The sequence below is a fragment of the Camellia sinensis genome, chromosome 15 (genome assembly GCF_055761805.1).
Source record: "Camellia sinensis isolate YWXY chromosome 15, ASM5576180v1, whole genome shotgun sequence".
Lineage (NCBI taxonomy): Eukaryota > Viridiplantae > Streptophyta > Magnoliopsida > Ericales > Theaceae > Camellia > Camellia sinensis.
The window spans coordinates 18500363-18520556 of NC_138975.1; the positions used below are offsets into that span (position 1 = coordinate 18500363).

The 20194-nt window shown below is 34.5% G+C and overlaps 1 protein-coding gene and 1 non-coding gene across 2 annotated transcripts; both read left to right on the top strand.

Moving 5' to 3' along the window:
* Nucleotides 1-272: 272 nt before the first annotated feature.
* LOC114268617 (profilin) lies at nucleotides 273-4608 on the top strand. Its single transcript, XM_028209815.2, has 3 exons — nucleotides 273-541; nucleotides 1774-1911; nucleotides 4168-4608. Exons 1-3 carry the CDS (start codon nucleotides 419-421, stop codon nucleotides 4300-4302), a joined length of 396 nt encoding a protein of 131 aa, XP_028065616.1. The 5' UTR covers nucleotides 273-418; the 3' UTR covers nucleotides 4303-4608.
* A 9258-nt stretch (nucleotides 4609-13866) lies between these two features.
* Nucleotides 13867-14018, top strand: LOC114268641 (small nucleolar RNA snoR135). The gene has a single exon (XR_003631344.2). It is a non-coding gene; the product is annotated as a small nucleolar RNA snoR135 (small nucleolar RNA).
* Nucleotides 14019-20194: the final 6176 nt, after the last annotated feature.

The following is a 20194-nucleotide window of genomic DNA, read 5'->3' on the forward strand; positions in this document are numbered from 1 at the left end:
TAAAATACTGTCATATCATCTATTAATATACTAATTGATATACCAATTAATATATATATCATTATTTATTTTTTTTCAATTATCTCGTGCTGTGTTTAATTGTGTAATTTGAGAAGAGATTCCTCAAAAAAAAAAAAAAAAAAAACCATACATATATTTTACTTATTTATATATATATATATATATATATATATATTTATCATTTTTAAATTCCTTCCCAAATTCCCAACAGTTTAAAAAAAAAAAGTCAACAATAAATGAAAAGCCAATCAACACCGCGAGTACCCCGACTTTCCATACAAGTATTTATTTCTTCCTTGAACCAGTACACACCCATTGCAAAAAAAACCAACGCAAACAACCCCACATAGAGAAAGGTCGAAGGAGAGTGAGAGGAACGAAGAAGAAGATTTCGAAAATGTCGTGGCAAACATACGTTGATGATCATCTGATGTGCGACATCGAGGGAAACCACCTCACCGCGGCTTCAATCCTCGGTCATGATGGTAGCATCTGGGCTCAGAGCTCTTCCTTCCCCAAGGTTCTCTCTTTCGATCTGGGTTTTTTTCTTTTTTTTCTATAAATTTATTGGTTTCAATTTGTTCTCTCGATCGATCTGTTCGTGAAAATGGAAATTATCTATTTTGATTCGTGCTTTGGTGATTGCGTATGTGAATTTGTTGGAATTTGATTAGATCCGTATGTGTAGCATTTTGAATAAACTATTCTGCTTTGAGATTTCCTTGACGTAAATGGTATTTTGATTGAAGATCATGAATATAATGCCAACCTGTGGAAGATCTTAGATCGAATGGATCTTTCTTTCTTTTTTCTTTTTTTCTTTTTTTTCCCTTCTTCATTTACACTTTTTCCATATTCTTAGATCGAATGCATGTTATTTGACCTGTGGGAAATCGTTTTGAGATTGTAAATGGAGTAGTAATGAGCAATGTTAATCGGGATTCAATTAGGTGAGTGAAACTTCAATTGTGTGGTATCCTTCAAACCAAAGCTAAAATTTGACAACAATTCCTCCAAATTGATATCCAATGTCGTGTTTATCTTCCTTGCGGAATTATAGCAATGCTGAATTTTGGGAAAATATCGGAATTTGGCAAGAGTTAATTGTCTTGATCTCAACCATGACATTTGGTGGTGTTTATTTCTCCTAATAAGGGGGTTGTAGTAGTTTGTTGGGTGGGCTTGGGCTTGGGCTTAGTAGGTTTTGTTGACTTTCTACCTATTCTGGTTGATAATGTAATATTTCTCATACTTGTAATTATTCTCCTATCGATTGACAAAAATAAAAATAATTGTCTTGATCTCTCTTGTAATATAGCCCACAAAGGGCATTTTTATTTAACTTTTTGAGAAAAAAGCTGCAGAAATTGAATTTGCACCATTGGAATAATATTGCCATTTTAGCATTGTAGCATCCCAAATTGGCTCTGGCATTGCCGTTTGGACACCTACCATTGATGCTCTAACCATTTTTATTTTCATCGCATTGTTTACAGTACCTTTAAAAATACTGAATATTAAAATCTTTTTTGCTTTGCTTCTCGCGGGGCTTTTATTTTTAAAGGGATTCAATAATAAAATACGCCTCATAGAATCTTACCTTTCGTGTTTTTGTGCACATTTTAATTCTTGTTAGATTTGATTTTTACTCGTGGTTTTTTTTTTTTTTTGTGTGTGTGTGTGTGTGTGTGTGTGTGTGTGTTGGTGTCATGATCATTTAAATGAGAAGTGCATTTGCATGTTTATTTCCAGTTTAAACCTGAAGAGATAACTGGTATCATGAAAGATTTTGATGAACCTGGCTTTCTTGCTCCTACTGGACTGTACCTTGGTGGCACAAAGTACATGGTTATCCAAGGCGAGGCTGGAGCTGTGATCCGAGGAAAGAAGGTATTTCATTTCATTTCTTTCTTGATCAGCTCCCTTCATGATTTCATGATACTTACTTTTTTTTTGTTATCCCCTATTTTTTTCTTTTTTTCTTTTTTCTTTTGTGTTTGGGGACAGGTGATCGTCATGATTTCATAAGAATCACACTTTCGTTTTTCTTAATTTGAAAGTTATCAATTTGTCTTTAGCATGTTTTAGCTTTACAATAATTTTGATCTAATTTTTGCATTGCATTCTACCATTAGTCCTCTATTCCTCATTAATTTCTTGATGTAGATAACATTTTCTCTCCACAGTTTGGGCTTTGTATATTTGTTAATTTATTCAGTTTTCATGTTTACTTTTGAATTTTGCCTCTTCTTCTCATTTGAATTGGTTTCTTCTCTTTTTTAATAGTAGTTCTTCATGCTTCCCCATCACTACATTCATGCATCATTGCTAGCTGGTTTGCTTTGTGCTAAATAAAGTGGTGATCACATCAGAATTTTCCTTCACTTTGAAGCATCAGATGACTTTTCAAAAGCAGCACAATAGATAGTAGCCAAGTGTCTTTTGTGTAGTTCTATGATCAATTCACTTTTTGACTAAAGATTCAGCTGTGGAGCGTATTTCTCGGATTCATATTTCAATCCTGTCAAGACAATTTGTTTTCTTGTCCAGTGTGTTATGGACATAATACCTGGGGATGTGTGGAGGAAGAATAATAACAAACCTTAATGAGTGCTCACATGAAGACCCACCTCCAACAGACCTTAATAATGTTTGTTTGATAGTACGCATACACATGGGTTTGATTTCTTTTGCTTTTGCTCTTTCATAATGTTATAGTTAAGGTGACTTTACTGGTTGTCTCCCTTCTTTACCTCCTATTCATCATGAAAAGTACACACAGCACCGGAGAAAGCCTGGCTGCCTTTTTCATTTGTGCGTCAATGACATTAGACTCTTCATCTGAAGTGGCAGGAGTAAGTAGTACGAATTATAACCCAAGCCACATCCAAATTAAATTCTTCATCTAGCTCGATTTTGCAATCCAACTTTGTTGTCTTAGTGACACCCCTGTTGAGAATATTTAAGAAAAAGCATTATACAACCTTGAATGATTGAAGAGTTGAATTCCCTGCATTACGTAGATATCTTTTTGTTTGGGTACCTGGAAATGGGATTTTTCCCTTACTAGCTGACTAGGAAGTACGGATACGGAGATACAGTTATGGTGATATGCCAAAATCTGAAAAGGTAGAATATGGGTACGGCAGGAATACGTTCGTAAAAAAAAATATTTTTTTTATAATTTGAATAATATAATATGCATGAAAATAAAATTTAAAGTAAATTAATAAATAAAGAGAGGATTCCTATTAAGCTGAGAGTGTTCAAACATTCATAAAACATCCTAAACTAAAAGCAAAAGCAAAAACAAAAACAAAAACAAAAACAAAAGCAAAAGCAAAAGCAAAAGCAAAAGCAAAAGCAAAAGCAAATGCAAATGCAAATACAAATGCAAATACAAATTAAATATCATCCTTACATGCCAACACCAAAAAACAGAACGAGAGGAGAGAGTGAGAGAGCAAGAGAGACAATAAGGATACATCAATTTGACAAATCCTATTAACTCTCATTATATTCCTCTTGTCAAAGAGCTAAATAAAGTATTAGAAGTAATATGTGCCTCGGGTATTCGATACTTCAAAATTAAGAATCCGATACTCGAAAAGTAATAAAAAATTAATTAAGTAGTATCCGATACATATTCGCGAATATCCAAGAAGTATCGGTATCTAATAAGTATCGGTATCCAATAAGTATCCGATGCGGATACGGCTCTCTTTTTGAAGTATCTGTGCTTCATAGCTAGCGGAAGCATGCCTTTAAAGTTTAGATTGTAGTATGATTGATCCAGTTGAGCGGTCAACGTTCAATATTGATTGCTGCCTCCTTCCCAAAATAATAGTCTCTTTTGGAGAATCTAATTTTTTTTGATAGTACAATTATTATATTTTAAAAATATTAATTTTCTAAAACTATCCTTTGACGTTACATTTTTTTGGAAATATCAATTATCATAATTGTACTTTTTGTGTTATTAATGAATTTAAAAGAAGGGCAAAATAATAAATGCATTTATTCCTTGATTTTTAAAAATTGATTAATATTTTGGGACGGAAGAAGTATATTAATTTTTCATGTTCGTGTTGATTCACAAAATTGTCCCTGCAATCATGTGCTATTGTTTTGTTGTCTACTTTGCAGGGCGCTGGTGGTGTCACCATAAAGAAAACCGGCCAAGCCCTGATCTTTGGTATCTACGATGAGCCAGTGACTCCCGGACAGTGTAACATGGTTGTTGAGAGAATGGGAGATTACCTCATTGATCAGGGACTGTAGGTCTTTCTACTCAAATTTGTGATCGCTTTTGATTGTGGTTTCTGGGCTTGCATCTTCTTCCTTCCTATGGCTGCGAACTAGGCAGTGGAGTCGTTGCAGAAAAAATAACCATGAGAATGGAAACTGTCAGTTTTGGCATTTTAGGGGTCATTATTTCTTATTGCTTCCATGTTAATTTGTGTATTTATTTACTTACCATTTTTACTGGTTTTTTTTTGGCTTGATATTGAGTCTGAATATTTGAGATTTTGGTTGTCCTTGGATTTCTTCCTCTATATGGTATAAATTATATTTTGATTTATTATAGCACTACCTATTGATCTGCCATTTTATTATCTGCATAGAATGGTTTTTCATGGTGTAAGTTTGAGATGTAATTTTAGAAGGGTGGTGCTACATCTACTAGCACTCTCTTTTTCACCCCAAAAAAAATAATAATAATAAAATGCTCTATCTTTTGTCTTCATTATGTATAAATATATTTTAGGGGTATTTTTTTTAAGGTCCCTGATATTATGATTTTATAGTATAAAGGACATCAACTATTTTCATGATGTCTAAGGTCTCTCAACATCAATCTAGAGAAATTTCAGTCCAGAGAAAATTCGATTCAGAGAAAATTCAATCCAGAGAAAATTCACCCAGAGAAAATTTAATCCAGAAAAATTCTCTTCCTCTCTTCAATGTAATATTTTCATCGTGGACACGATCAAACCTGTGAAAACTCAATGAAACATGTGAACTCAACGTTCTGCCCTTTATGTTTTGTGTACTGCAACAACAAAGCATAGTTATATTTACAATTGGGCGGTGTCGGCAGATGAATGAAGAAGAAATTTAAAAACAAAACCAGCCAAAAAAATCAGGCCCAAACAATTGAAAAGAAAATCAATGAATTCAAAAAACACCGAGACACCAGTTGCTTGTGTATGCTTGTGTATGAATTCTTAAATGGGACGGTTTTGGGATTGTCTGAAAAATTTATATCAGATTTCTCTAGACTCTCCAGACCCAGAGAAATTCTCACACATATTTCAGAGATTTTCTCACCCAGAGAATTTCTCTGGATTCCACAACTCAGAGAAAATTCCCAGATATATTTCCAGAGAAATTTTCTCAACCCAGAGAATTTCTCTGGACTCCACAACCCAGAGAAAATCCAGGAGCTTGCTTAATCCCCCAAATAATTTATTCCCACCTTTTTATTTCCCAATTTTACTTTTTTTCTTCTTTGGAGTGGGGGGAGGATGGGAGTGAATATAAGAATTCACTCAAGATTCAACAAAATGTTTTACTGGAAAGAGGTCTTGAGTTATATAAATATTTTTTTTATAAAAAAATTTCTGTTTTCTTCTCCATTGGATTTCTCTTCCTCCATTTTCAGTGACATGAGATTTTTAAAAGTGGAAATCAGGTAGCACAGGGATAGGTTTAATAATTTAAAGTTCCAATACGTTGGTAGGTTGGTGTTTGCTGAAGGCTTTTCAAGAATCATAGAATGTGTAACATGGGTTTTACTTAACTTTCTTGGCGTTGACTTGACGAGTGGAAGTAAGCTCTTCGAGGTTGTTCTACTGAAACATTAGTATACTGTTGTCTCTATCGTTGCTGAAGAAGTAAACGCTGTCCAAGTCAACACCAAATGTCCAGCTCAACTCGGTAATCACTGGATCGACTCTGTCCTTATCATCATCATCCATGTCTCTGTAGCCACCACGATCGGTTGATCGGTTGTAGATGGGTTGAGAACTCTGTCCGTCGGTGACTGTGATTGTGCCGTAGAGCTTCTCTCCGTCGATTAAGCTCCGCGAGAACCTCCCTAAACCTCTCCACCGACACATCTTCCGACGACATGGCTCTCTCTCTTTGTGTGCGTGTTTGATCGTGGTGACGAGTGACAGTAGACAAAAGGAAGGGTGCTGAATTTCTCTGTGATAGATGGGAGGACCTTAGACATCAAAAAATAATTTTGTGGATCTCTTCCCTTACGAAAAGTGGGAGAGGGACCCTACACCAATTTTCCCTATATTTTTTCTTTATGAGACAAAGTTACAATAAAACCCTTCACACTTTTGCTAATTTGCCCTCATCAAATCTTTACATTTTTGCTTGCTTCTCAATTGAGGTAGTTTTAACATTTGTATAAAAATTACACACAACAAAATACGGAATGTTTCTTATTTTGGTCTTTACAGGAAAAAAAATTGTTCACTTTTATCCTTAAAGTGGTTAAGGGACAATTCAAGAATTTTAAAAATTAAAGTTTCTTACTTTGATTCTTAAAAAAGAAAATTTTAAAAATTTACTTTAGTTCATACATTCTTTTTTTTTTTTTTTTTTTTTTTTTTTGAACAGATAGTTCATACTTTCAAACCCAAACTATTCTCAAAAAAACCATCCTAACCCCAAGTTCACTAACTCCTGTTGAACCAAAAAAAAAAATAAAAATTTACAATGGATATGCATAATTCTAAGAGCAAAGAGGTTGTAAATCCAAATCGGAAGACTAATAGAGGAGATCAAGTGGTGGATTGAGAAACCAGAAGTGGTCATCACAAAGAAATGGGAGGTCGTCGATTGCAAACGTGGGATGGAGAAGCATATAGATGAGGAACATGAAGGCAAACCTGAAAGTGCAAGTGTTGTAAGACAATAATTTAGTAGATTATTATGTGACAATTTGAGAGTGAGGTTGTCAAATAAATTTTTTTCCCCTGCTTTGGTTGCTAACCCCACAAAAAAGAGTCTATCTCAAAATATACATATATATATATATATATGTTAGCAGATATTTGAATATTATAATGTGTTATAGATTTGATTTCTTTTCTTTCTCTCCAAGTTTTCTTTTCTTTTTCTTTAAGTTAATCATTTTTCTTGGTGACCAAGAATCCTCCAAGCAATTTCCTATACTTTTCCTCCAAGAATCCTCCAAACAACTTCCTATACTTTTCCACTTTTCCTACAAGAATCCTCCAACTTCCCCACCAAGTTTTCTTCTCCTATAAATTGAGCTAACTTCTTATCTTGGAATATAGAAGGAGTGTTTGTTGTTTTATTATGTTTGTGTGAGATTATCAGGCAACTAAAAAAGGGTGTATGTGATGAAACTTTAGGTTCAATCAATTGTGCAGTATTGGTGAACCATACGACTTAGTCGGGCTATTGTATCCTGGGGGGGACAAGTCAAGGTTTTTTCTGCTGCATCGGTGTGAGGCTATGCCTAACCGTAGAAAGCTTGAATCTCCTTAAAGATAACGAATTTCCTACGCCTTAGCTCTTACAGTAGTTATTATAATTTTTATTATTTGTATTTTTTGGTGTTTTATTTGTAATTATTACCAACAATTTTAAGGAGATTTAAACAATAAAATTCATGTAGCCAGTATTGGAGAAGCCCAACATGAATATCGGCGATCTCAACAAGTCCTTCTGGTTCAAGGGAACCCATTTCAAGAGATGGAAAGGCAAAGTGATTTTCTACCCCAGTCTCCTCAAGGTGGCTTATATCCTGACCAAGAAAAATCCGAACAAAGTCCCCACTAAAGAGATGACCGACGAGGAGTATGCCGCTCATCTTGAAAAAATCGAGAAATACAACACAGATGAGTATAAATGTCGGTATTATCTTTTGAATTGTCTTTTGGATCAGTTTTATGATTATTATGATACTACTCACACCACTACCAAGAAAATTTGGAAAGTCTTACAGAATAAATATGACACTGAAGAGGTAGACGCTAAAAAATACGGTGCAAGTCGTTTTTTCCTCTATCAGATGATAGATGGAAAATCAGTAGTGGAACAAGTTCCAGATTTTTATATGCTAGTGGCTGAAGTTAGATCCAAAGGCATCAAAATTGGAGACAATCTTGTTGTGACAGGTATTATTGACAAACTACCATCAACTTGGAGGGAGTTTCAGAAGTCAATGCGTCACGAGTAAAAAGAGATGTCCTTGGAGACTCTAATGACACAGATTCAGGTAGAGGAGAAAGCACAAGGACAAGACGCGCTTATGACATAAAAGCATTCCACTACAAAGGTAAATTTAACTTCTAGAAATACTTTACCTAAAAGTCGATTTCATAAAAATAGTCACTTTAAGCCAGTTAAGAAAATCTGAAAAAAATACTAGAAGGCCACAAAATAAAAATTACCCGAGGCAAAAGAAATGGAACCAAGAACCCCCTTCACAAGATTTGACAAATGTGACATGTTTGGTGCGTGGCAAAAGTGGGCATATTGCTCGAACTTGCAAATTTCGAAAACAACAGTCTCGACCACAGGCTAATGTTACTGAGAAACCATTTGTGGTTATGATTACAGATATTTTTATAGTTCAATCTGTGGAAGGGTGGTGGGCAGACTCTGGTGCCAATAGGCATGTCTGCTATGATAAAGATTGGTTCAAAGATTTTACTCTTTTTAATGAGGAGAGGACTGTTATGCTTTGTGACTCCAGTTTAACCAAGGTACTCTGGTGTGGGGATATTGAGATGAAATTTACCTCTGGACGTGTGCTTGTTTTAAAAGATGTGTTGTACACACTGTCCATAAGAAAAAATTTGGTGTCGAGTTATTTGTTCAACAAAGCTAGTTTCAAGCAGACTATTGAATCTGACCAATATGTTATCACAAAAAAAGGCATTTTTGTGGGAAAATGATATGCATGCGATGGAATGTTTAAATTAAATGTTGAGAATAAGAAAGCACATGCTTCTGTTTACATGTTGTCTTCTATAAATTTTTGACATGCTCGTCTGTGTCATATTAATAGTCAATATGTGGGAGTCATGCGTAGTTTAGGGTTAATTCCCAGACTAACAAATAATTTTGAGAAATGTGAAGTTTGCAGTCAAGCAAAAATAACTAAAATGCCTTATAAAAGTGCGGTGAGAAATACTAAATTGCTAGAATTAATTCACACTGATTTATGTGAATTTGAAGGAATTTTAACACATGGTGGAAATAGATATTTTATCACTTTTATTGATGATTTTTCAAAATACACTTTTGTATACTTGTTGAAAAATAAAAGTAATACTTTTGAAAAATTTAAAGAATTCTTTCTTGAAGTTGAAAATCAATTTGGTAAAAAGATTAAAAGATATAGAAGTGATAGAGGCCGGGAGTATGAATCTTTTGGATTCAACTCGTTTTCTCAGTCTTTGGGAATAATCCATGAAACTACTCCACCATATTCACCTGCATCTAATGGTGTAGCAAAAAGGAAAAATAAAACTTTAACTGATTTAACAAATGCTATGCTAATTGAAACAGGTGCTTCTTCAAAATTGTGTGGAAAAATAATTTTAACTGCATATTATGTTATGAATAGAGTGCCACATAAAAAAACAAAAGTTACACCTTTTGAGTTGTGGAAAAGGCATAAGGCAAATTTGGGATATTTGAGAGTTTGGGATTGTCTAGCTTTTGTTAGGTTTGTGGATCCTAAAAGACCTAAATTAGGTGTGAAAGTTACTATTTGTGCTTTTCTTGGATATGAAACAAATAGTACAACCTATAGATTTTTTGATATTGAAAACAAAATAACTTTTGAATCAGGTGATACAATTTTTCATGAAAAAAAATTTCATTTTAAATCTAAAAATAGTGGGGTCAAAATTATCAAGAAAATATTTTATCTGAAACCGGTTCTTCTACTTCTCTTTTACAAAACCAAGACATTGTAATTTTTGAACCTAGAAGGAGTAAAAGAGCCAAATTAAAAAAAAAAGATTTTGGCCCTGATTATTGTGTTTTTAATATGGAGGAAACTCCATTAACTTTACAGCTTCCGTTTGGGAAGTTGGTTTTAATGCTTTTTTGGTTAAAATAGCCACAAAAAACAAAATAGGCTTTTTAGCCGAATAAGAAAAAATATCACATCCAATCCATAATCATTACATTCTTTCTCTCACAAAAAAGCCAAAAAAGCCAAAAGCCTTTCCTAAACTAAGCTTTTTAGCCCCAGGCTAAAAAGGTCAAAAAGCCAACCTACTTCCCAAACAAAGGTACAAGAAGCTTTGGTATCTCCTAACTCCGTTTTTTAGAATGAGGTTGTAAATAATGAGATGGAATCATTATTATCCAATAAAACTTGGGTATTAGTAGATTTACCACCAGGTTATAAAACTATTGGCTGTAAATGGGTTTTGAGGAAAAAACTTAAACCTGATGGAACTATTGATAAATATAAAGGAAGACTTGTTGCAAAAGGTTTTAAACAACAAGCAGATCTTGACTTTTTTGATACATTTTCTCCGGTTACTAGAGTTATATCCATTAGATTATTTATTGCAGTGACTGCAATTCATGATCTAAAAATTCATCAAATGGATGTTAAAACAGCCTTTTTAAATGGAGACTTAGGTGAAGAAATCTATATGGATCAATCTGAGGGTTTTGTGGAACCCGATCAAGAAAGCAAAGTGTTCAAGTTAGTTAAATCCCTATATGGCTTAAAACAGTCCCCTAAATAGTGGCATGAGAAATTTGATTCTTGCATGATTGAGAATGACTATAAAACGAATGAATGTCATAAATACATCTACTATAAATCTGAAGAAAATTCACATGTCATTATTAGGCTCTATGTGGATGATTTATTTATATTTGGCTCTACTTTGCATATCATCGTGGAAACTAAAATATGCTTAGTAGCTATTTTGATATGAAAGATCTTGGTAAGGCTAATTATATTTTGGGAATAAAATTACCAAAACCTGTGATGGTATATTTCTTGATCAGTCGTATTATGTTAAGAAAATTTTGAGAAAATATAATTTTTACAAGTACAAGCATGTTCTTACTCCTTTTGATCCTCATATGCGTTTATTTCTTGTTGAAAATGATGATGATGTAATTAATCAAAACGAATATGCTAGTATGATTGGTGGCTTGCGTTATGGGACTGACTATACTAGACCTGACATTACCTATACAGTTGGAGTACTTAGCAGATTTACTAGCAAGCCTGGCAGTGATCACTGGCTAGCCATTGAGCAGATTATGAAATATTTATCTGGTATCATAAAATATGGCTTGTTATATAATAAGTATCCTACAGTACTTGAAGGTTACAGTGATGCTAATTGGAATACCTTGTCAGGTGATTCTTTATCAACCACTAGGTACTTATTACCTTGAGAGGTGGTGCTATAAGTTGGAAATCAAAAAAACAAACCATTATTGCTAATTCAACAATGGAGGCTAAGCTTATTATTTTAGCTACAGCTAGTGAAGAAGCAAATTGGTTGAGAGATTTGTTAAATGAAATCTCTTGTTGAGAAAAATTGATTCCACCTATATTGACTCATTGTGATAGCACCGTAGTAATTGGTCGAGTTAATAACCGTTATTTTAACGGTAAATCCAGACCTATCAGAAGAAAATACAATATTGTGAGATCTTATATGAATAATGGCATCATAAATGTGGATTATATTAAATCTGGTGATAATCTTGCAGATCCATTAACTAAGGCCTTAGCAAGAGATAGAGTTTGGAATACATTGAGGTGGATGGGGTTGAAACCCATTGAATATAGCAGGAGCCATGCATGAGGATACTCAACCCAGGGACCAAAGATCTTGTAACTGGGTTCAATGAGAAAAACGATCATATGATGGCCATGAGAAATACACTAAATTAATTTTTACCCATCCATATGATGTAAGTGCATTTATCTTGTAACGTTGTAGAGGTCGAGTTATTAAAAAACTCTTAATGAATTCTGTAACTCTTATTGAATGGGGTATCATAGTTACAAGAGCACCCTTAACAGAATTCACCTATGTAAGTGTGGTAGTGGGGCCGCTACCTATGAGATTTTGGCTAATTCTCAAACACACTCATGAATCTTGGGATCGCATAAGGCCGTAATATGCTGGCTCTTAAAGCTTATGTAAACACCTAGAATATTATGTGTATGCAATAATTATTTATTTCCCTTAAGCAGTCATAGTTCAATGCTAAGCATATTATTAGCTCTGGAGTAGATATTATTGTTTCACTAATGGAGGTTCAATGCAGAGCACACCTACCATAATGCATAATATCCTTATTTGCTTAATAATTTTAGTTTTTGTTACCTATAATATTAAAATAAGTGGGAGAATGCTAACAGATATTTTAATATTATAATGTGTTATAGGTTTGATTTCTTTTTTTTCCCTCCAAGTTTTCTTTTCTTTTCCTCCAAGTTAATCCTTTTTCTTGGTGACCAAGAATCTTCCAAGCAACTTCCTATGCTTTTCCTCCTAGAATCCTTCAAGCAACTTCCTATACTTTTCCACTTTTCCTCCAAGAATCCTCCAACTTGTCCACCAAGTTTTCTTCTCCTATAAATTGAGCTAACTTCTTATCTTGGAATGTAGAAGGAGTGTTTGTTGTTTTATTATGTTTGTGTGACATGATCAAACAAATAAAAAATGGTGTATGTGATGAAACTTTGGATTCAACTAATTGTACAGTATTGGTGAACTATATGACTTAGTCGAGCTGTTATATCCTGAAGGGAACAAGTCAAGATTTTTTCTGCTGCACCGGTGTGAGATTATGCCTAACCACAGAGGGCTTGAATCTCCTTAAAGAGAACAAATTTCTCGCGTCTCAGCCCTTACAATAGTTATTGTAATTTTTATTATTTATATTTTCTAATGTTTTATTTATAATTATTAACAACAATATATATATATATATACTCTATGTTTGTCACAAAAATTATAGGATTAAATTCGTTTTATCCCATTGTAATTTGGGCTGAAGCACTTTACCTCTTATGATTCAAATAAAGTCAAAAAATTCTTATGTGATTTTGAACGGAAATGTTACCGTTAGTTTTCCCATCCAAACTAATGAAAGGTGTATTACACACACCATTTTTTAGAGTAGGTTTTATTTTCTAAAAAATTAGAATGAAATTAATAGAACAATTTTACTCCTATTTTCTATAAAGCTAAAATTAGATTAATATATTAATTAAAATAAAATAAAACATAATTAAGAATTGATCTAAAATATAAAATATAATTAAAAATTTATTTAAAAAATAATTAAATAAAATAAACAATAATTAAGAATTGATCTAAAATGTAATCTATGAAAAAAACAAAAAAACACAAATAGAGAATTGTAATAATAATTCAAAGGCCACAAAGTGAGATTTTTATTTTTATTTTTTATAATTAAAAGTGAGGAAATAAATAAACTTAGGTGAAAGTGTAATTTACCTCTACCATACATACCAGTCTGGGATCCAAATATCAGAAATTCAAACCCTTCCCTTCTTCCAGGGGTATTTTCGGCAACCAAGTATCAAAGCCCCAAAAGAACAAAACCCTAATCCTCACTATATATATACAGGTAACCTCTCCTCTCTTAAGCTCTACTGTGGTTTGTACGCTCTCTCTCTCTCTCTCTCTCTCTCTCTCTTTCAATTTCTGGAAGATTGGGGTTTGATTTGTGGATTGTTGAAGATTATATATGTATATACTTTTGAATTTATTGAAGATTAGGTATTTGATTTGTGTTTTATAGTGATGATGATGATGAAGAGTTGAGGCAGGGATAGTGTGTATCGACGTTGTGCTATTAATCAATGCACAGTGTTCGAAAGAGTTCCCTGCAACATTGAATCTAATAGGTGAAGGTGGGCAGTTGTGTTTCATTCAAATCCCATTGAAACTTCAACAATCATCTTCCCCACAATTTCATTCTAGATCTGAAATTTTTGTTTTATACGAATTTGCCCTAACTTTCGGTTTTTTAGAGGAAACTTTACCCTAGTATAATAAATTGGGTTAACTAGATCTAAACCTTCTATTGTAATAATAATTAAATTCGGTTAATCATTAAAGTAAATTTTATTATAATTTCGACATTAAAAATAAGTTGATGTAAAGTAGTATCTTTTATCAAATTTGATGAATTATTTGAGGCGTTTTGAATAAATATATTTTTTAATTTTTTATAAAAAAAATATTTAAAAAAAAAATTAAGAAATGATGTGATTCAAATAAAAAGGCAAACAAATTCTTAAATTGTGTTTCTGGCCTTTCACCGAGAAAGAGGTAAAAAAAAATTATCAAATAAAAAAGAGTAAATAATACCTACACTGATTTTAATATATATCACTTTTTGACATCTAAAAAATTACATTGATCCCTCTATCATGTAATTATTTAAACGGAATTAATGGTAGTATAAAAAAGACTTTGAATTCATATATTCTCTTTTTTTTCTTGCTTTGCTTGACTTTTTTTTTTTTCCTTTGTTTTATTATTTTCTTTAATGCAATTTTTTTTTGTTTTTTAACTATGAGTTATTTTTTATATAAGTAGGAGATTGTAAAATGAAACTATTAATCACGGGGGTAAGTATGTAATTTTCATAATGTCAGTGGAATAATCTGGCTAAACCTTAAGGGTGCCAATGTAATTTACTCAATAAAAAATGAATCAAATTGTTTATCAAATTTTAGGAGTTAAATTTTAAGAATAAGGATTAGAAATGAATTATTTTTATAAAAATGATTAAAATATATTTTTGGTAAGTTCTGAATTTTTCAGAAAATAATTTGATGAAATTTTTTCTAGCGTATTTCATAACATGATATGAAATGTCAAAGGAATCAAAATATTTTTTATTTAATTTTTAGACATTTGCTAGAGTGTGTTTAAGAGTGAAAACTATGATTGAAAATCAAAATAATTTTAATTTAAGTAAAGAAAGAAATGAAAAGAAAATATTTTTTAGTATAGATTTTGTTAAGGAAATTGGCAAGTGAGATAAGAATTTCTGGGGTCGTTTTTTTCATGTTCAAATATCTATTTGAGAGAATATGAAGAGTTGTGGGGGTTCATCGCAATTTTGATTTCAATGATTCCAATTGCTTTCTTTTGAGAAAATTGCAAATCAGATTGATTTTTACAAAATATTTACAATTTAATGCAAAACCTAACTTTAATTATTAAAGTTAGGTTTACCACTAATTTGAATTTTTTTTTGTTTTTTTGTTTTTTTGAAAACTTTAACTAAATTGCAATTCTCTCTCTCTCTCTCTCTCTCTCTCTCTCTTGTTTTTTTTCTTTTTTGGTATGGTCTCATCTCATTTTTTTGTGTTTGTTGGAAAAAAAAAATAATTTATTTGTAATAATTATATTTGTTCATTTTTTTTTAGAGATAAACATTATATAATAAAAAGATTAGAGTTATAGAATTGACTTAATTTTTTCATAGATAACATACAAGAATGGTCTTATAATATAAATTGTACAAGTTACTTGTTGAACTCAAATTTATTATCACGAGAGATAAATTTTGGAGAGAAAGTTTAGAATTTTTTTTAAGTTTATTTGATTGTATATTTTGAAAATAATTTTAAAGTTCGAGAGTTTGGAATGATTTGATATTTTGTTGTAATTGAGTGAAAGTTTATAATCAATTTGCTTTCGGTACTTATTAGGTGATCATGCTATGTGGTTATCCCAAGTTCATATTTTTTTATTAAAAACAACTGAATGCATTTTTAAGCCATTAATCACTAATGGACCCAAAAAAAAAACGATGTCATCATACAAAGGGGAAGGGCCAAAAGTTGTGTGGAAAAATACAACAAAGTATTTTAGATTTAGATTTATATAAATATTAATTATTTTATTTTATTTTATCAATTAGTGAGTTGGGTTGGGTTAAAATTTTAAATTTTATACTGAAGTCTCGTTGTGGAACAATTAATTTTAGTAATTTTTTAATTTTTTATAAAAAGATGTGTAAAAAAATAAAAAGAATGATGTGATAATTTATACTAATTTTTTGATTTTTTAACTAAAATATGTAATTATCAAATGAGGTCTCAGTCTGAAAAGTAAATTGGCTTAAAAAATTAATAGAGCCCAACCTTGTGAGTTCAAATGTTGATTATAAATTCTTTAAAAATATAACTGAATTGGATGGTTCAATAGAGTTATATATCCGTAATATAAAATTACTTTCTTGCGAAGAGGAAGGAACGAAATGGCATAGAGTTAAATGTGTGGTGACCTTCCAAGAAAAATATCGGAAGCTAATGTGAATCAAACGTCGCATGTGATAGATAGTATTATTAGGATGAAAGAAAATTCTAAACATATATAAAACATATATTATGGGTGTGATTTTTAACTATACTGTCAAACAGGTACTCAGTTGGAGAATACCGGCAGAATAGATTGTGCCCGAACGACCTGTCACAGAAAGATAAGACTCCGGCGGTAATTCGTCCACCCGGGGCACTCCGACGATCAAGTCAGCAATCAATATCTCTCAAAGATAGCTAATTGTGCTTAACTCACAAGTCATAATACAAAAAGCGTACCTTAGACCCATGAGGGTGCTTTATTTTTATAGTCAGCACTAACATGATCCCTGTAGAAGCCTAGCTTCCCTTGGACTCTGGCCCAATGCTCATCCTGTACTCTCCAATAGATCAAGGTAAACTCCCTAAGAGTTTTATCATTATCCATGCTGAAGTCTTCTTCCATTCTAGGACTCTTATAGCTTATCTGTTTATCCCGGATTTCGATATCTCCGCAGATAACTTCGGCCTAGCCGAGATCATCTCGGTGTCATAACCAGGACACGTGGCACCTCGGCCGGCACTTCGGTGCCACCTTGGCCACATGTTGTTATTCACAAAATATGTCTCCACAACTGCCTCCTAAGTTCTATCACATCGGCATCCTAAGGTGATGGAACTTATATCATTTGAACCTATAGCACGTCGGCTAAGTTTGCTCTATCATTCGTTACCGAGGTCATCATTCGTCGGCTCCATATGGCCAAGATTTGTAGTCTGTTTTTCATCAATGCCTTAGAGCCAAGAGCTAAAATTTTCAAGTTCTTTAACTGAGATCATTCCCATAACCGAGGCCTTTGCTTCATTAAATCAAGAACTCCAAGAGTTTCAACACGCGTATGAGCTGTCATGCATAGTAACTCAACTGTTTTCGCCACGCGTCTCTTTCCTATTGAACCGTGCCTGACACGAGCCATCAGGTCGCATCGTTTCTGCGTGCGCCGCCTGACAGACACGTTGTTCTAGGCTCACTAATTGCAATTTTGCTGCCTGTCCGTATTTTGATCAAAATCATCTCTCTTTCTTCGTCTTTTCACTCTCACATCTTCGTCTTCTCCCAAGCTTTCTCTCTCTAAATCCTCCATTGTTGCCTTCTTCAAGCTTTCTGCAACTACGCCGTTCACCTCTTCCGGTGAAGTTTTTACTGCTATTTTCCGCTCACTGCCACCGTCTGACTCCGGCATACTTCATACCGGCCTCATTTTCCTCGATAAGTCACTGTTCCCTTCATTTTAGTTTTGAATTTTGTTGCTCTTGTACACTGCTTTCGTGAATGCATTCACGTTCTTGAATATACTTGTTTGCATTTTGAATCCCATCAAAAAGCATGCTTTGGTTGGGGATTTCTATTCTTTCAATCTGCTTTTAACTCACCGTCCTTATGCACGCATATGCACTATTTTCTCGTATATTGATGTTCTTGATAGTTCATCACTATTCTTGATTCTGAATCACACTTTTTGCCATGTTTTTTTGTTGTATTTTCCAGATTTCTGCCTTCAATTATTGTTTGCATAGTCTTAGGTTATGGGATTTGTTTTAGAACTCCTATCCTTAGGAAAAATTGAAATGAATTCCTCCTAGATCTTGAAAACCCTTTCCCCAGTTTCTGTTTTTTGAGTTAAGCCGAGGTCCACTCAAACCCAGATAAAACACTTCATTCTGAAATCCAATACCTTGTCCCTCTTAGCCGATGTCACTACTATAAACTTAACCCGATGTAACTAACCATTAACTCTTATCGAGTCATAAACGGTATAATTGCCTTAGCCAAAAAAGAAAACGCTAGGATTACTCTAGCCGACATTCAGTACTATTACACTATGTGCGGCCTGAAGTTAGAAAAGAGCTATATCTATTACCTTATGCCGAGATTCATAAAATACAAACTTGTTGCTGACCTCCCATTTGTTGGAGACGATTATTTCATCGTCTCGGGCAACTGGGAGTTCCCACAAGATGATGACATTCACCTCTACCCTTTAAGCCGAATAGTGTTCAGAGAGGAGAATGGTAAGAGCCAAGTGTCACTTTACTCGCTTTCAAGTCTTTTATTATTTCTAATACTTTTGTATGTTCTAACGTCTGTTTATTTTACTTTGCAGTTCTTTCTTAACCACCAAAGGACTTCCGCAAAATATTCTATCCCAGCAAGGTTTTCAAGAAATTGTTGGGTTTGCCAGTTGACCAGCGGAAAGCCCCCTCTGCTGCTTAACTACATCTTAACTTATAAATCCATTTTGCCCAACGTCCCGAAGAAGAGCAAGTCCCCTCCTTCTATTACAACTCCTCCTACAACGTCGTCACCTCGGCCAGATCAAGCCTCCACATTTGACCCAGCAGAGCAACCATCAACTTTTTCTCCACAACTAATTCCACCCTCTCAGCTCCAACGCCGACGTCGAGCTCTCCTGCTTGCCCCTGTAGGCAGAACTCGTAATCGAAAACACCGAAGTTTTGAGGCGTCGGCTTACGACCCAACCAATCCACCTACAACTTTGCCAGCAATCCACTTCAGTACTAGAGTCATTGTCGCCGTTACTGTCGATGAGATGGGTCGCAAGAAGGCTGTTGCTGATGATCTTCTAACCGACATCCCCAACGTTGTCACTGTCCAGTCCTCACCTTTCCAGTCTCAACCCAAACCGAAGCCAAAGAGGCTGAAGAAAGCCCAAGCCAAGGAAACGGTGACTCAGATCCACTCTGAGGACACCTTGCTAATCTCAAAAATGGCTGAGGCAGAAAAAAGTTCCTCTGCCGCCAAAAAGAGGCCCGCCGAGGCTGAACCCTCCGAATCTACCAAGTCAAAGAAGCCGAGGTCGAGCTCCGCAGCCACCTCGAGTTCTCTGAAATTTGATGACCCCTGGACCTCTTCAATCACAATTAAGGACAAGCCAGTCAGAGCCGGCGACAGCGCTAATGACATTGAAGTCAGCGTTGCCCTCTTTACTGCCTTGCTCCTTCCCAAGGACCTCAAACGCAACGCCGATGTCAGCGAATACGAAAATTTCACACTAATGCTGCAACACTCCGTATTGGTAAATCCTAACACTTGGTACTCTGTATTCTTTGTTTTTAAACGTGCTAAAGTTATGAACTTTGTTTTTTGCATTTCTCCTAGGCGATCCAGCATGCCCACTCCTTTGCAATTGCAAGTAGAGGAAATGAAGAAGGAGCTGGTCCACAAGACCAAGGAGGCTAGTTTGCTGAAGTCCCTTAACAAAGCCGAGGGCAAGACAAAGGTCCTGATTGATCAGGCCAAGGCAATTAAGAAAGGCCAAGACGAGGCCGAGGAGAGGGCAAACGCTGCTGAGGTTCTTAAAGCCAAGAAGAAAGAGGCTGAAGCAAAAACTGCCGAAGACCAAGCCGAGCTCCTAGTTGCCTTGGCCACAAAGGACGCCGAAATCAAAGCAGCGGATGAAAAGGCCTATGCCAAGGGGGCAGCCGACGTCCGCGAAGACTACAAGAAGCAAGTCAAAAAGGCATGCAACAAGGGTTACACCCTTGGCTGGATGGCTGCCTTGAAGGAGTTGGCTGTCCCCGAGGACTCAACTCTCCAAGATAACAACCTTCTCGTCCTACCATTCCCCCCCACTCCAAGTCAATCTGAGGACGAGGCTAAGTCCGAGAAGGATGCCGAGGTCGAAAAGTCTGAGTAGGCCGAAGCTACTAGGGCCAAGTCCCCAACTCTAAATGAGCAAGTCTTGGACTTGGCTCATGATGAGGAGGGGGAGGTCTCACAAAGTGCCTCCCTCGAGAAGACTACACCTG